At 39.9% G+C, this 17,495-nt stretch overlaps 1 protein-coding gene across 8 annotated transcripts in view; it reads left to right on the top strand.

The window, feature by feature from the left end:
• The window catches only part of AHCTF1 (AT-hook containing transcription factor 1), a 74,544-nt gene extending 59,961 nt beyond the window's left edge, over positions 1–14,583 (top strand). For 7 of the 8 annotated variants that reach the window (XM_059677588.1, XM_059677592.1, XM_059677590.1 and 4 more), the window contains 5 exons: positions 999–1,207; positions 2,668–4,468; positions 10,177–10,310; positions 12,571–12,638; positions 13,267–14,583. In XM_059677588.1, coding sequence (XP_059533571.1) covers positions 999–1,207; positions 2,668–4,468; positions 10,177–10,310; positions 12,571–12,638; positions 13,267–13,456 — 2,402 coding nt within the window. In that variant the 3' untranslated portion in view covers positions 13,457–14,583. Of the gene's footprint in view, positions 1–998; positions 1,208–2,050; positions 2,185–2,667; positions 4,469–10,176; positions 10,311–12,570; positions 12,639–13,266 lie in introns of those variants that run through there. The other variant, XR_009450250.1, reaches the window with a different exon arrangement.
• Positions 14,584–17,495: the final 2,912 nt, after the last annotated feature.

Below are 17,495 nucleotides of genomic sequence, written 5' to 3'. Positions count from 1 at the left end.
CATTCACAAACACCAAATCCAAATATGGCTTGCATGCACTAATGACAAAATTTTGGCAAAGAGGAAGGTGAAAGAATAAGGAAGAATTTATTTTTAATGAGCTTCCCACCCCCAAGTTACTATTTTTTAAGTGGTGAAGTATATTTGTCGCCATTTGGGTGCCTTCTGCTAAAAGAAAGATATCTATGTAGTCCTTTTCACAGCTTGGTTAAAGCCCAGATTTCATATCCCTCAATTCTATAATTACTCAACAAGAATAGCTGGTTATCTAAACTGGTGAGTATAATTTTCAGATTAATTTAATAAGAAACATCTGAGCTCCTCAAAGCATTTATCATATTGATGTTTTACAATAAGTACAAAAATTATATTCCAGTTGAGAAAAAACAGTGATTTTTTTAAAAATATATTTTATTGATTTTTTACAGAGAGGAAGGGAGAGGGATGGAGAGTTAGAAACATCGATGAGAGAGAAACATTGATCAGCTGCCTCCTGCACATTCCCTACTGGGGATGTGCCTGCAACCAGCGTACATGCCCTTGACTGGAATCGAACCTGGTAGGGCCACATGTATTTTTTTAATATATATTTTTATTGATTTCAGAGAGGAAGGGAGAAGGAGAGAGAGAGACATCAATGAGGAGAGAGAATCATTGATCACACACTGCACGCCCCACACTGGGGATCAAGCCCACAAACTGGGCATATGCCCTGACCAGGAATTTAACGATGGTGACCTCCTGGTTCATAGGTCGACGCTCAACCACCAAGCCACACCAGTCAGGCAGCACATATATTGTTTAAACTGAGTAATGAGATACTAAAGAAACAGGATTAACATGTAAATCCTTGTATATCAGTTTTAGCAGTATAAAAGTTTTTCAAGGAAATATTCTGAAGTGCAGGGTAGCCTTTTCCCTCTGTTTACTTCCCAAATAGTGTATATATTATTTTTTCAGTTTAAAACATGAAAGATGAACTCTCATTTTTCTTTCAGCTATGGCCGATGTCGTTGGTGATAGCGGAAGCTCTGGGCTCGTTACCTCTGAAAGTCCTGTTATCTCTGAACATAGGCTTGACCAGGAAATAGCAGTGAATTTAGAAGAAGATCATGAAATAGAAGTTGATGCACTAAAAGAAAGTGTTGACTTACCAGAAGAAAAGCCTCCAATTTCTGACGATTCTCCTGATACTCAAAAAGTTCATGTAAAAAATTTTAATTTTTTAATTCTCTGTCGGTCTTTCTGTTTTGAGTTAGGTTTTAAGCCATAGTTCTAACCTAATGTATTCATTTATTTGATTGTTATATAAAAACCTCTTTATAAAGATAGGTGTTTCAAGATATTTTGTGGCCTATAAAAGAATACATCCTTTAAGTAAGAAATTATTTTTCTGAACCAAAACCAAAAGGCTGTTTTAACAGTTTAATTTTTGCTTAGTATCTGGTTCAAATGGAAGTCCTTTTAGCCATAAGAAAGCACATCCTGGCTACTCCAAAGACAAGTATGACACTGAAACTATTCAGAGCATATATTTGAAAATAATTGAATATAGTTAAATAGATTGTTTTCCCCATGTGTACTTATGGGAGAATTGACAGATATACTCCAGGAAGGATTTATTTTTTTCTTGGTACTTAATATGACCTTTGGTTTCTAAAAATTCCAATTCTCTCCTATTATTGACAGGCAACTTTTATATGATAATTGAATTTAAGAAGGGAGAAAAGCAACTATTTTAATTATTTATAGAAATTTGGTTGTACAGTATTTGGAAAGTTTCTTAACTCATAAAATGTCATGGTTGTCCACATTCACTGTGAAATAGATGGACAAAGTCCCTGTTCTTTTAGCTGAGAGGCTAAAAACTCGTGGGCATGGTGTTAGTGGGCATCCTCATTTCTGCGTATTTCCAGTCTGTCATCTCATTGAATGTTTGGGGAATGGGGAATGTCATTGTCTAGGTGGGTGGTAATGTTCTACCTCTTGGTCAGGAGATCTCTCTGTTACTTTCTACCTCCTCCTTTTTCTCCCCTTCCCTTACCAAAAGGTAAATGCAAGGACCATTCCTTCTTCCACCAAACCCTTGCAGGAGAGGGACTGAACTTGAAAGCCTTAGGAATTTCATGGTTTATGCAGCCCCAGCAAAGGGAAGAGGATTGAGTCTAGCCCAAGGGAGCTTATGTAGGTGAACTCTTCTTCAACCTTATGGGGATCATGCTGTTGAGAAGTGTGGATAGCTAGGTAATTTGGGGATTATCATTAAAACACAGTTTGGGGGTTATTTCTTTTTCTCCAATTAATTTTTTCTTGGGTGAGAACAGAGTAAGTCCTTAATTCTTCTCACAATTATTAGCATCATAATAATTTCAAGGTTTTGTTAATTAAAACTGTCTTTTTTAGCCAGGGAAATGTGGGTGTCTACTTTAATTCCAATCAGAATCTCAAGATCTTTTACTGTCTAGTTATTTTGACTAAGAAAGTCTGATTGCTTAAGTGGGTATTTTATAAAGTAAATCCATAAGTAGATGCCATGTCAAAAGTAGTTTATATTTAAAATTCATACATCAAGGGTGAAATGGTCATTTAAAAACATTATGTATTAAGTTTAAATAAATATATATATATAAATTCTTTAACCAGTCTCTTATTTTTAATTCATTTTAGGTAATTGAAAATGAAAAGCTTGAAGTTCAAGACTCAGGACAAGAGGCTAAGAATCTTTCATTCAATGAGTATCCCTCAGGAACTCTTAAGCTTCAGTATAATTTTGAGACCATAGAGCAACAGTTCTGTGACTTGCCTGATAATAAGGACGCTGCTGAGTGTGGTGACATTGCTGAAGTAGACGGGGAACTTTTTGTGGCTCAGAGCAACTTCACCTTGATATTGGAAGGTGAAGAGGAAGCTGAGACAGGTGATTCTGCAGCATCTAATGTGCTAGCTAAAGCAGCTAACACAGTAACTGATTCAAAACATGTACACACTGGGGAAAACGATGGCCATGGACATGGTGCAAACTTGCCATCTGTCATACCTAATGAGCAGGAGTCCCAAAAGACAGAGGCCTTACCGAATGTGCCTGAACCAATTAAAGCAGCAGTAGCAGAAAATGTACCAGATGTAATTAAAGACACAAGAAGTAAAGACATTACTTCAGATACGATGGAACAATCCATTCATGAAAACATACCTTTAATAAGCCAAAAGGTAAGGAGTTCCACCAAGTCCGTCAAATCTACATTAAAGACTGCTCAGGAAGCAAGTACAGTGACTATGAATGTTAGCCAAGTTAGTGACATGACACCATCCAGACCTCGTACCAGACGACAACGGACCCAGAGCCTGGATGTGAAGTCAGTGCAACAGGGAGAGTCAGATGCTGCTCCTGAGACGCCAGGGCTCTCGGTTAGAAAGAAAACCAGGAAAACAAAAGAAACGTTGGAGGCTTCGGAAAGCGCCTCTCCTAGTGTCAGAGAAGCATCTCAGACCCAGCCAGTACCTCAGCATGCTCTTACGCCTAAGAGAGGAAGGAGAAAGAAAGACACATCAGAGAGTCTTAATTCTGCGGAACAAGAATTACAGGTTACTCCAGGTCGGGTATTAAGAAGTTCAAGATCTCAGTTGTTGGAACCAGCAACCACAGAAACTTCTCTTAGAAAAGAAGTTAAGCTTTTATCTGTTACAAAAAAGACTCCTAAAAGAGTGAAAAAATCTGTAGAAACTCAGGAAAGTGTTGACATTGTAAATGACCTAAAAACCAGTAAAGAAGCAAGTCCTCGCATAAGTAACAAAAGATTGAGACCTGCTAATTTAGAGACTTCTGAAAATACAGGACACGAGCAAGATGGGAAGTTCGGTGAACAGCAGCGGCCTGTCCAAGGGAGTAAAAGGGTTACAAAGAGAGACATTAAGGCATCAGGTGTTAGAGAAGACTCTAAACTTGATTCATCTCCTTTGACTCTTCAAACAGAAGGTGATATACCTGCTACACCTAGGAAACGGGGTAGACCAAGGAAAATTAATCCATCACTAGATGTAGGACCCGAGGCTGTTAAGGAAGAGAACAGTCCCAAGAAGAGCAAAGTTCAGAAGAGATCTGCGAGAAACACCCCAGCTAAAAGTGAAAATACTGAGGTTGGAAGACCAACTTTAGATAAATCAGTTTTAGTGCCAAATGAGGAACTTGTTACAGTGATGAGTTCTAAGAAAAAGATTACAAAAAGGATTGAAAATCAAAGCCAAAAACGTTCATTACGCTCAATACCTGAAAAAAACATAGATGAAGACATGGCGCAGAAGGAACCCAAGGACCAAGAAGAAAAATTACTTGCCAAAACTCCTGTGACTCCGTTTTCCCGGAGCACAAGGACTAGGTCTAGCAAGGCCATTTTACTGCCAGACTTTTCTGCACCAGAAAATGAGTCTTTATTTACTCCTGTGTCAAAGGTTTCAAGGAAAGATAAAGGTATGTTTATTTCTATTCAAAGTATAATTTTCATTTTATGCAGTCTTCAGTTTCAAATTGTTTTAAGCATGATTTGAGTTGATACAGACTGTAATTGATTTTTGGGGGTTTTTGTTTGTTTGTTTTTTGGTTTTGGTTTTGTTTTGTTAATCCTCACCTGAGGATATTTTTCCATTGATTTTCAGGGAGAGTGGAAGAGAGGGGGAAAGACAGAGGAGAAACATCAATGAGAGAGACACACCGATTGGTTGCCTCTGGCCCAGGCCAGGGAAGAGCCTGCAACCAAGGTACATGCCCTTGACTGGAATCGAACCTGGGACCCCCTTTGGTCTGCAGGCTCTATCCACTGAGCTAAACCAGCTAGGGCTGATTATTTCTTCTAAAGATGATTTGTGGTTACAGGGAATCCCTCTCCTTCCAAAACAACAATTTTGATCTTTTAATAGTAAAATTTAAAGATTTTCTATTTTAAAGTTTATTTTCAGATGTAAGAATTTTCTGGTTCATCATAACCTTTTAAATCCTATAGCTCACTTGACTTGGGTTTAATTTTTTAGAACAAAATCATTTCTCTTTATTCTGGTCTTATAAGCGAAGTAACTTAATTTCAGTTTCTTGTTTTATTAAACTTTTTTAAACGGCTGCCTGTATTTTTAACATCAGTGAACACCCTATCATGGTTTCCTGATGCCGTGAGGAAGGCCAAGAGGAAGATAAGCCATTTAGAAATCTGCAAACTCATACCTTCAGCATTCAGTTTGCAAAAACTGCTTTAAATATTTGAATTTTTGAGAAATGAGACTGTTCTAAAAAATTGTATTTATGCACTCATTCGTTACATTTCTATAGCCTGAGTCCAGGAAATGGCCCTTTGCCATGGAGTTGCCTATTAGTCCTAAAAATGATTTGAAGCTGTAGCAGGTCCTCCTCCCCAAATTATGTTAATTTTTAATTCTGGCAGTTTCTTCATGGTGTTATGAAAATGTGGTTATGCATATATTTTGCATGGAGGAGAATGAAAGGACAAAATGTGAGAGTTTAGCTAACTTATCAAGGCTGCTATGTTCAAGTTAAAATGAAAAAAATACAGCAGTGAGCGTGATAGCAGAATATTAACATAATTCTTTCATACTTTACTCGTGACAAACAAAAATTGCAAGTTATTTTGGTATAGTATGGCAAATATATTAATAACTCTGATCTTTTGTTATCTTTACATAGTCATCTTCTATCATATTCTGTAATAAAAATAATACATACCTGCCATAGAAAATTAGAATTTAAATGTAGCCACCTAGAGTACCACTACCCACTGCTCACATTTTCTTAAATATCCTTTCAGTCACTGATGTGTGTGTAGATATATATACATGTCTTTTCTTTTTTTAAAAAACAATAAACTATGGCGTATGTGTATGTTTTGCTTCCTTTCCCACCTATTTCATGAGTATTTTCAGATACTCTTCTCTAAACCCTGAGCGAACATGGTTTTTGTATTTTTTTGGTTTGGTTTCATACACAGTGATAGAGTCCATGTGCGGCATTTCATCTCCCTCATGTGCCACAGGCTGCTTAACCATCTCCTGTTAGGTGTTTGAGTTTCCGGGTCTCCTGGTAGTCAGTCCAGTACCATCACCAGGTGCCGGTAGGACGAGATGATTCAGTGACAGATGAGGAATCCGGGCCGGGGTCTCTCGTTTCTGCCCCGGCCCAGTGAGGCAGAAAGGTGCTGGGCCTTGCTGAACCTTGTTTCCTCGCTACAGGGCGCGTGTGAGTACTCAGGACTTAGCAGTTACACCCTTGGGTGCAGTCTCCGCTCTGCTTGGACCTGAGAGAGTAGTTTCTAGACTCTTAAGAACATCTCTCTCCCCTGTGCCTGTTTAATTATATTTTTAAAGCTCCTTTAGGGAGGGATAGGAGGTTCAGAGAAGAGTGAATACAGAAATATTAGATTAGAAATTAATTTAGGTTACAGTTGAACGCTGGAGGCTGCACTCTAGTGAAACCTGTCAAAGAATTTTATTTAGATGTGTCTTATAGCTAAAACAATGCGAAACTTGACATTTCAATACATTTTCTCCAATTTTCATTACTCATCTGATATTTAAGAAGGATCTGTTTTATGCCTGAGGCCATAGTAGGGGATACATTTTATCAATTGGATTCTCACTAAAACCCACTTAAGTATTTGAGGAAACTGAAGTTTAGTAAGACTGAGCGCCCCATCACCCAGGTAGTAAGTAGTGGTGTCTTGGGGCAGACTCCTGGCTGGTGAGAGCCAATTGTTTTCATGGTCCAGGATTGCCTGGCTTGCATAGCTTAGTGGTTGAGCATCCTACCTATGAACCAAGAGGTTCAATTCCTGGTCAGGGCACATGCCAGGTTCGGGCTCTGTCCCCAGTGGGGGGACATGCAGGAGGCAGTCCATCAGTGATTCTCTCATCATTGACGTTTCTACCTCTCTCTCCCACTCCCTTCTTTTCTGAAATCAATAAAAGTATATTTTATGCCCAACCAGCATGGCTCAGTGGTTGAACATCGACCTATGAACCAGGAGGTCATGGTTCAATTCCCGGTCAGGGCACATGCCTAGGTTTCAGGCTCAATCCCCCAGAGTGGGGCGTGCAGGAGGCAGCTGGTCAATGAATCTCATCGTTGATGTTTCTATCCCTTTCTCCCTCTCCCTTCCTCTCTCAAATTATTAAAAATATATTTTAAAAAAATAAAAGTATATTTTTAAAATTATTTTTTAAAAAATGTTCCAGAATTATCTGAGCCAGCCTTGGTGGGAACACTTGTACTACAGAGAGCAGAATTTGACATCTTATAGAACTCTTGATTATCCCAGTAAATGAAGTAACATTAAAGTATATAATCTGATAATTTTATTTCGAGGATTTGTTAATTATATTCCTAAAATATTATAACAAAAGCAAGCATCTATAAAGCACTTACCGAATGCCACACATTGTTTTTAATCTTCACAAGTAACTTTATGGAAACTGAGGCACAGAAAAGTCTCAGTAACTTAACTTTGGCCCCACAGCTAGTAAGTCCAAAGCTGGGCTTTCGTTATGGCAGACTGGCTAAGCGACACCATGCCACTTGCACAGTTACATTGCTAATTGCCGTTACTATGGAAACCCTATGGTTAAAAAGCAGAATCTGAGACTCAGTCTGATAGATGTTTTTAATTACATATTCTAAACCAATTCTTTTTTTTCAGGTTTTTTTTTTAATTAAATCTTTATTGTTCAGATTATTACATTTGTTCCTCTTTTTTCCCCTCCATAACTCCTCCCAGTTCCTGCCCCACCCTCCGCCCTCACTCCCCACCCACTGTCCTCATCCATAGGTGCATGATTTTTGTCCAGTCTCTTCCCGAATCTCCCACACCCCTTTCCCCCGCAAGAATAGTCAGTCCATTCCCTTTCTATGTCCCTGATTCTATTATAATCACCAGTTCATTCTGTTCATCAGATTATTTATTCACTTGATTCTTAGATTCACTTGTTGATAGATGCATATTTGTTGTACATAATTTGTATCTTTACCTTTTTCTTCCTCTTCCTCTTCTTAAAGGATACCTTTCAGCATTTCATATAATCCTGGTTTGGTGGTGATGAATTCCTTTAGCTTTTCCTTATCTGTGAAGCTCTTTATCTGACCTTCAATTCTGAATGATAGCTTTGCTGGATAAAGTAATCTTGGTTGTAGGTTCTTGGTATTCATCACTTTGAATATTTCTTGCCACTCCCTTCTGGCCTGCAAAGTTTCTGTTGAGAAATCAGCTGACAGTCGTATGGGTACTCCCTTGTAGGTAACTGAGTTTCCTTCTCTTGCTGCTTTTAAGATTCTCTCTTTGTCTTTTGCTCTTGGCATTTTAATTATGATGTGTCTTGGTGTGGTCCTCTTTGGATTCCTTTTGTTTGGGGTTCTCCGCGCTTCTTGGACCTGTAAGTCCATTTCTTTCACCAGGTGGGGGAAGTTTTCTGTCATTATTTCTTCAAATAGGTTTTCAATATCTTGCTCTCTCTCATCTTCTGGCACCCCTATAATTCTGATGTTGGTACGCTTGAAGCTGTCCCAGAGGCTCCTTACACTATCCTCGTATTTTTGGATTCTTTTTTCGTTTTGCTTTTCCGGTTGGATGTTTTTTGCTTCCTCGCATTTCAAATCATTGACTTGATTCTTGCGCTCCTCTGGTCTGCTGTCGGAGTCTGTATAATATTCGTTATTTCATTCCGTGTATGCTTAATTTCTAGTTGGTTCCCCAATATAACATCGAGGGTCTCATTAGATTTCTTGTAGATCTCATTAAGTTTATCGGCGGCTTCTAAACAGTTCTTGAGAGACCTTAAAAGTGTGGTTCTGAACTCTATATCTTCCATTGACAATTTTGTCCTGTTTCTTTGTCTCCGCATTTTGTTATGCTTCCTTGGTGCACCCCGTAGTGGTCTTTGTTCGCAGTCTTTTAGTTAAACCTTGATTGTTGTAGCTAATCCCAGGGAGGGTTTGACCTCCAGGCCAAGTGGCTATGAGAATCAGCTGTGTCAGCAGTGAGAGAACTTCTGTCCTCTAGGGAGGTGCTAATCTAGCCTTTGCCTGAGGCTATCCAGCAAATGCCTCTGTGCAGGGCTTGGGCAGGGCGGGTCGCACAGGATCAACAGGGTGGGCCGGAGAGAGCAGTTATGGCGGCTCTCAGTCCTGTCCCCAGGGGCTCTGCCTCTCTGAGTCCCAGCCCCCTCTGCAAAGCTGGGAGAGAAAGCTAAACTGGCTCTGACCGAAGCCAGACAGTCCCACTTCTCCCGTTTGAGTCTGGGTCCCTAAAGACTCGCCTGTATCTGGAGCTCAGAGTCTGCGACTCCCTCCCGATTGAAAACGCCAACCGCGCCCTCCGCCGCCAGCCCGCTCCGCGCACTCCGCACCTCAGAATTTAACTTCAGCACTGCGCCTCCTCTGAGTGTCCGTATGCGTTTCTCTTTCCTCCTAGGACTTCCACTCAGCCAGCATTCCTGTGGTTCTGGGTGATGTCCGTTCCGTGTTTTAGTTTCACTTTTGAAGTAGTTGTTCAAAGCAGCAAACTCCGGCGTTAACCTATGCCGCCATCTTGGTTCTCCTCTAAACCAATTCTTAATTAAATCATTTTTATCTTACTGTGGAATAGCTTCCTATCAGCTTTTAAAATGTCTTCTCTCTGCTTGCCTTTTCCTTTTATGATGTGGACTTCTCTGTTCTTCCCCTTGACTAGAACAATTAACTGAGAATGAGCTGGAAGGAAAGGTTTGAATTCTTCTTTGTAAATGTAATGACTTTTGTAAATAAAAACCTTGTGTCTGGAACAGTAGGAATTAATGAAGCAAACTAGCCCAGGTTACGTATAAGAATGATGTTTCCCGCCTCGGAATGTGTGAGGAGCCGTAAGGATGAAAGCTAGTGTAATACTATTATGTGTCTGCGTTACACCCTGTTTTCACATTATGGCATTTAGTTTGCAGCGTTAACTATTCCTGAACATTAATTATCTAAATGATGGTGGGATTTTTACTCTCATTTCTCTCTGGGTACTAAGTTATGGTACTAGTGTTTTCTGTTTGGCCATGTTTATATCTGTCTAATGTCCATACTTACTTCAAGTTTTTACCAAAAAAGTATATGTTTATATAAAGTGAAATAGTTACAGTGTTGTTTTTTCTGCCTTTCTTTAGCTATAAAAGTAGAAGCTCCTGAACAGCTGAAAGAATTAATCTCAGACTTATCTTCCCCATTTGTCCTCTCGCCTCCTGCTCTGAGGACCAGGCGGAAGAACGTGTCTCAGACACCCCAGCTTGTGCAGGAACTGGTAAGAAGTGTACGATTTTATCCGTATGCTTGTTTAAGCCTGCCCTTTTCTTTTTTTTTAGCAATGGCTTTTAAATAAACTTTTTAAATTTTTTTTAACATATTTTATTGATTTTTTACATAGAGGAAGGGGGAGGGATAGAGGGTTAGAAACATTGATGAGAGAGAAACATCAATCAGCTGCCTCCTGCACACCCCCTACTGGGGATATGCCCGCAACCAAGGTACATGCTCTTGACCGGAATCGAACCTGGGACCCTTCAGGCTGCAGGCTGAGGCTCTATCCACTGAGCCAAACTGGTTAGAGCTAAATAAACTTTTTTTTAAAAAAGAGCATACATTCACCCTAACCGGATAGAGCGTCGGCCTGCGGACTCAAGGGTCTCAGGTTTGATTCCAGTCACAGGCATGTACCTTGGTTGTGGGCACATCCCCAGTATAGGGTGTACAGGAGGCAGCTGATCAATGTTTCTAACTCTTTATCCCTCTCCCTTCCTCTTTGTGAAAAATCAATAAAATATATTTAAAAATAAAATAAAATTAAAAAGAGCATACATTTTTATTAACATCCCAAAATTGCCTTGTGTACACTTTGAGACCCTACATTTAAGAAAGATTGTGGTATATCACTGGCAGCTGCAGTTTGAATTACCAATTAGGGGAAAGGTTTTAAATTTTAGTGTCTCATCAGAATTACCTGGATGTGTTTATTTTAAAAGTGTAAGTCCCTGAACCCCTGGCATGTCATACACAGACCACACTTGGAGACAGTGTTTCAGAGGTGGTTCCTCACCTAATTACACACAACCCTAAAACACGCATATTTCAGGGATTTGAGTATGAGACCCTTACATTTGCCAATATAAATTCATAAGCATTTTTATTAATTATCTGCCGTTATCCAGCTACCGTGCAAGGACAGACTTAGACAGAAATAATTCAGGCAAATTCCTTGTCTCTCAGGAGTTCAGTTTAATTGAAGAGGCAAAAGCACAATTATTTTCTAGCATGATGAGTCACTTCTACCCAAATGCCCCAGTGGAGAGAAGGTAAAGGGGACAAGCATTCTTGGCTGAGAGAACAGCAGGTGGCAAAGGCATGAAGCGTGACAGGGCACTGGGAGAATCCGTTTGCACATTAACAAATAGCTATTGGGGGGGGGGGGGTGTGCATTTAAAAATATATATTTTTATTGATTTCAGAGAGGAAGGGAGAGAGATAGAAACATCAATGATGAGAGAGAAGCACGAATGGGCTACCTCCAGCACACCCCACACTGGGGAGTGAGCCCTCAACCTGGGCATGTGCCCTGACTGGGAATCAAACCATGACCTTTTGGTTCATAGGTCCACACTCAACCACCAAGCCATGCTGGCCAGGCTAGCCCTGTGCATATTTTAAGTTGTTTCTATGAAAAATGAATTGTGGTGAGGAAAAAATGGTCTCCGGTGGCCCAGTTCTTATGAGATGATGAGAGTCTGGCTTTGGACAGACATTGGGAACAAAAGGGCAGTGAACAATGGAAACATTCAAAACATGAAACTGGGCAGGCGGGTAATTGTGTGTGAGGATGAGGGATAAAAAGCATTCTTAGATGATAGTTTGCCAAAACCGGTTTGGCTCAGTGGATAGAGCGTCGGCCTGCGGACTGAAAGGTCCCAGGTTTGATTCCGGTCAAGGGCATGTACCTGGGTTGCGGGCATATCCCCAGTAGGATATGTGCAGGAGGCAGCTGATCAATGTTTCTCTCTCATCGATGTTTCTAACTCTCTATCTCTCTCCCTTCCTCTCTGTAAAAAATCAATAAAATATATTTTAAAAAAAAGATGATAGTTTTTTAAAAATCCTATATAATAAAAGGCTAATATGCAAATCAGCCACTATGACATGCACTGACCACCAGGGGGCAGACGCCCAACACAGGAGCTGCCCCCTGGTGGTCAGTGCGCTCCCACAGGGGAAGTGCCGCTCAGCCAGAAGCTGGGCCCATGGCTGGCAAGCGCAGTGGTGGTGGCGGGAGCCTCCCTGAGGGCTCCCAGACCGCAAGAGGATGCAGGCCGGGCTGAGGGCCTCCCCCCCTCCCCCTGCCCAGTGCATGAATTTCGTGCACCGGGCCTCTAGTGAGTTTGTATGAGACTTGCTAAGTTTGAATTCATTAGGACTGTTTGACTATATTCCTTGATTTAGTAAATAACTTTTTAAATTTAGATTTCGAATGTTTAACTACTAAAGATTTGACTTTTTAAAATTTCAACTCTTAGGAAGATGATGCTGTGGGGCAGCAAAGAGTGAAAAGAATGAGGACTGGAAAAACAAAACAAGCAAGCAAGTACGGCCTTTCCTGTGCTGTGGTTTTATGTTCTGCTCCTTAATATGGGATGTGAGGAGAGTCGGTTTAAACTAGGAAGTCACGCTCATTAGACGGGTCATTCTTAGGGCGTTTACAAGCGCTGGCTCCTTGCAGCTGTTTGACTTCACGGTGGCTTTCTTTGTCGTGTGAAAGCCACTCGTCCCCTTAAGAAGCAGTTTAATACCAGTGAGTCTTTGATTTTGCATGGGAGTGAGATGTTTTACATTTTCGTTAGTAAAAATAGATGGCTATTAGTAAAAAGTAAATAAAGATCCTGTGATTATTTCACCAATAGCTATGTAACTTTACCCATGGGGAAATTACTCCATTTCAGATATATTTGTTACATGGTATTTTATTTATGCTGTGTAAAGAACATGCAGTAGTGATGCTTTTGAATACTCAGATTAAAAAGAGAAATTTCTGTCATGTGACACTTGAACTCTGCCTCTAATTAGCTTATACGAGTTAAAGCTTCACTTCGCTTCTCTTATGAAATGAAAGCACCAGGAAAAGGTCATCCCTAAGGTTTCTTCTGTATTGAGAAGCCAGTTGTGGTTTATATTATGGTGTTTTTATTCTTACTGGAATGATATCTTCTTTTCAGAACCACAGAGAAAGACAGTTGGTCACCTCCTCCCGTGGAGATTAAGCTCATTTCTCCCTTGGCAACCCCAGCTGAGAGGGTGAGGAGCAAGCCGAGGAGAACCATCGAGGAGACGGGGAAAGCTCCGGGGAGGAACAGGAAGAGACCGTCTTCCTTCCCAAAACAAATTGTCCGCAGAAAAATGCTGTAACTGTTTTCAAGTTTTATTGTACACCTGTTTGTAAAGTCACCAGAATTATGTGGATTATTAAAAATCACCTAATTTGGAAGACATAATTTATATAAATTGTAAATTTTTGTAAACAGAAGGTCTTCCATAAGTAAAATCACTCCACATGGAGTATGATTCTTTTAGTGGAGGCATTTTATCCCTATTTTATATGAAGACTTCAGACATTTATATAATATGTAAATATGGCTTATATTAGAATGTTAAATAAAGTACACACTTCATAGGAGTTTGTGTCGGTTAGATTTTTGAGAGGAATTTGTTTTAGTGATGATTTTATACGCTAGCAGGCATTGGGCCCATTGTCTTTCTCTACAGTTAGAAGTATTAAACCAATCATAAAATGAGGACAACTGAACTGCTAAGTTTTTTAAGTTGCTGTTTTATAATTTATGCACTTTTGCTTCTGTGATTAAGATTTCTAATAAAGTATTGGGGGGGGGTGTGGTTGCTATGTTCAAGTTGAATTATGGGCATGTAATTTTGCCACTTTTTTGTAGTTTAACAAATTTTATGTATTCTACCTCAGATGAGTAACTTTCTAAGTAATGCATTGGTTAAATGTAATGTTGGTATTTCTTGTTCAGCAGGCTTAAAGGCTATTATTTTTAAAGTCTCTAAATTATTCAGAGACTAATTATCCAGGTTAGATTGACCGGTTCACTGCTCACTAGCAACTTCTTAAAAGGGTTTGAGAAGCAGGGGATGTAAAAAAAATCTCTCATGACATTGTACCTTGTATGCAGCTAATATTGATAGAACGTGAAGTCTGAGAAATTTTATTATTGCTTTGAAGGAGCTTGCTACTGAATCACAGAAATCCCTTAATATTCAGGTTTTTAAACTGGCAGATTCTCACAGGACAGGACCTCAGGCACAGACCAGTGAGGATGGGAAAGTGTGTGAGTAGATGTGGGAAAGGAAAAGAAAAACAACACTGTTCTCTGTTGTATGACTGTGCAATTACGTGGTGATACTTGGTGTAGGCTATAAAATTCATCATAAGTACGTGTTGTAAAATAATTTATAAGAGGTAATGGATAGTGTGTAATGGATGGACCATTAATAATTGATTGTCTAGAAGCAAACTGCTTTTGTTGGCTAAACTTTCAATGTTAAGTGTAAGGAGTGTGCTTTCTATATTATTTTTCTACCAAATGGCAATACGAATAATGAGAGGATGATGCAAATGCCTACACCAAGTACTGACTGTGGAAGTAGCCGTGCGCGTGCGGCCTTTTAGTCACTTAGTGATCAATGTTCCCTTGCCTTGTCAGAAATTTGACTATGACTTATATTTTATTTTTAAAATTTTAGTTATCAAACTTGTATTTAAGCTGCTTGTCATTTATGGAATAGTAAACTTATTTAAATGAACTTGTTAAATGAGTAATTTAAAGATCTAAATAATTCAGTAAACAATTTCATCCTTTTCATCCTTTGCACAAGTAGCACAATAAAAAAATTGACAAGAGAAATGTACTGTCAAGTTAATAATTTTTAAAGCCATGCAGTTTGGTAAATATAGACATGTGTCTATCGGTAATAAACATATTTTTTTCCCTCAACAGTAGACCATAAGCAAACAAATTGCCAAATCTGAATGAACTGTTTTATAGAGGCATTTATGTATAAATGTATTTTTGTAACTTTTTGTAAAAACTTGCTACATTTTAGCATAAAATATGGGTTAGACTCATTCTAAGACCTTGTAGCAATAGTTGTCTTGGATTACCAGTGCATTAGCTATTTGCAGTAATTCTGAACAGTCAACCCATTTAGCAAACTTGACAGTCTGTGGGTGAACACTGCACTGGAGACAGGCTTTGGAGGGAAACCCTTTGTTCCCAGTAGCTGGCAGCTTTATGTCTGATTTATGTGCAGCAGGCGCACGTGGTGCTCAGGTAGATCGTCAGTCTCGGCACCCAGAGAAAGGTCGGGTGGAGTTGTGCCTCGACAGATCTCGATTTCCTAGAGCCAGAGCATTGGAGATGAGCACAGGGGAAAATGAGATTTGGAGGAGGGTTTGCTGAGACCCCGCTCCGCCCCCCAGGCTTGTTGGCAGGAACGGATCCCGAACGGGATAGAACGTACTGACCTTACAGAGGCCTTTCCCACTTGTGCAAGCTGCTCCTCTCCCCTGGTCCAGCAAGACTAGTACGAGACATCTGCACATTTCCAGCTTGTACCAGGTATGTAATTAGGTAACTAAAAATGTCCAAGAGCTGACGTGTGGTCAGTGAATTAAATGTCCCCCCAAAAGGAAGTACAGTGGTGTTATACCCTAACCAACCAACACACTGACAGCAGCTATCTCGGGGCTTACTTCTCACTGGCTCTCAGTGTCACTAGAGGAGCCGCAAGTTTAAACCAAAGGGTGTAGAAGCAGACAGACAGTTACATATTTAGTCTTTAAGACCCTCTTCAAAAAGATGGCACCTCATTCAAGTCCACCGCCCAAGTGGATGAGTGTAAGCTAGAATAGTAGCAAGGCTCGACAAGGAGGAACTGGAGATGATTTGAGGGTAGGTGGTTAGCGATCACACCTGGACAGCTTTCCGAGGCGACCAGGACTCTGCCTACTTCCTAACTTCATACAAAGTCTATCTCCATTGTGGGATCAGAGAACCAACTTTTTGAGACTTTGTTATAAGAGGCACTACATTCTCAGCTTTTGAAGTCAGAGGAACATGAATTCAAAACCTGACTTTCTCCCTTACCCACCTTGTAGCCTTGAGCAAGATTTTAAGATTTCTGAGCCTGTTTCCTTAAGTGCAAAATGGATACGTCACAGATTGTTATAAAAATGAGATGAAATAGTGTATAAATCAGTGAGCACAGTGCCTGACAAGTACTCTTAATATCAGCTGTTAGAGGTGGTTTTTTCATCATAATCTCTTCAAGGGTCTGAGATATAACTCGCATTTCATGCAAATCTCTCACCTGAAGTGTACAGTGTTTACTAGTATGTTCATGGACATAGATTACAACAGTACATTGTAGAACATTTTATCACCTCAAAAAAAGGGGGTGCCCTCTGGCTATCATCCTTATTCCCCCAGCCCTAAGCAACCATTGATTGGTCTGTCTCTATGCCGAAGTCTTTTCTTTTGGATACTGTTAGAACAGTTTTCTGGGTTTTAGTTTCAGATTGTTCATTTTGAGTGTAATTACAGTTGGTTTTTGTATATCAATCTTGTATCTTGCAACCCCACTCTACTCATTTATTCTGATGTGTTTAGTGGGTCCTCTAGGACTTTCCTTATTCAAGATGATGTCATCTGCAAATAGAGGTATTTTACTTCCTTTCTCTGCATGCCAGTGCCCTGGCTAGAGCCTCCAATACAATATTGAATAAAAGTGTCAAGAGTAGAAATCTCTGCCCTCTTCCTGACCCTTGGGGTCCTATTCAGTCTTGACCATTAAGTATGATACTAGTTATGAGTGTGTCTATAGGTGGCCTTTATCAGATTGTTTCATCCTAGTCCTAATTTGTTGACAATCATGAAAAGTGTTGTATTTTGTCAAATGTGTTTTCTGCACCTGTTGAGAGGAGAGGTGGCTTCTGGTTTCCAGTCTTTTTTTTTTTTTTTTTTATGGTTTTTTTTTTTTTATTATTGCTTAAAGTATTACAAAGGGTATTACATATGTATCCATTTTATCCCCCCGCCCTAGACAGTCCCCTAGCCTCCCCTATCACCCAGTGTCTTATGTCCATTGGTTATGCTTATATGCATGCATACAAGACCTTTAGTTGATCTCTTACCCCCCTACCTCCTGCCCCCCAACCCTCCCCGGCCTTCCCGCTGCAGTTTGACAATCTGTTTGAGGCAGCTCTGCCTCTGTATCTATGATTGTTCAAAAGTTTATAATGGTCTCTATTGTCCACGAATGAGTGAGATCATGTGGTATTTTTCCTTTATTGACTGGCTTATTTCACTTAGCATAATGCTCTCCAGTTCCATCCATGACGTTGTCATGGTTTCCAGTCTTGATACCA

The sequence above is a fragment of the Myotis daubentonii genome, chromosome 20 (genome assembly GCF_963259705.1).
Source record: "Myotis daubentonii chromosome 20, mMyoDau2.1, whole genome shotgun sequence".
In the NCBI taxonomy this organism is placed as follows: domain Eukaryota; kingdom Metazoa; phylum Chordata; class Mammalia; order Chiroptera; family Vespertilionidae; genus Myotis; species Myotis daubentonii.
This window is presented reverse-complemented; position numbering and strand designations above follow the sequence as displayed.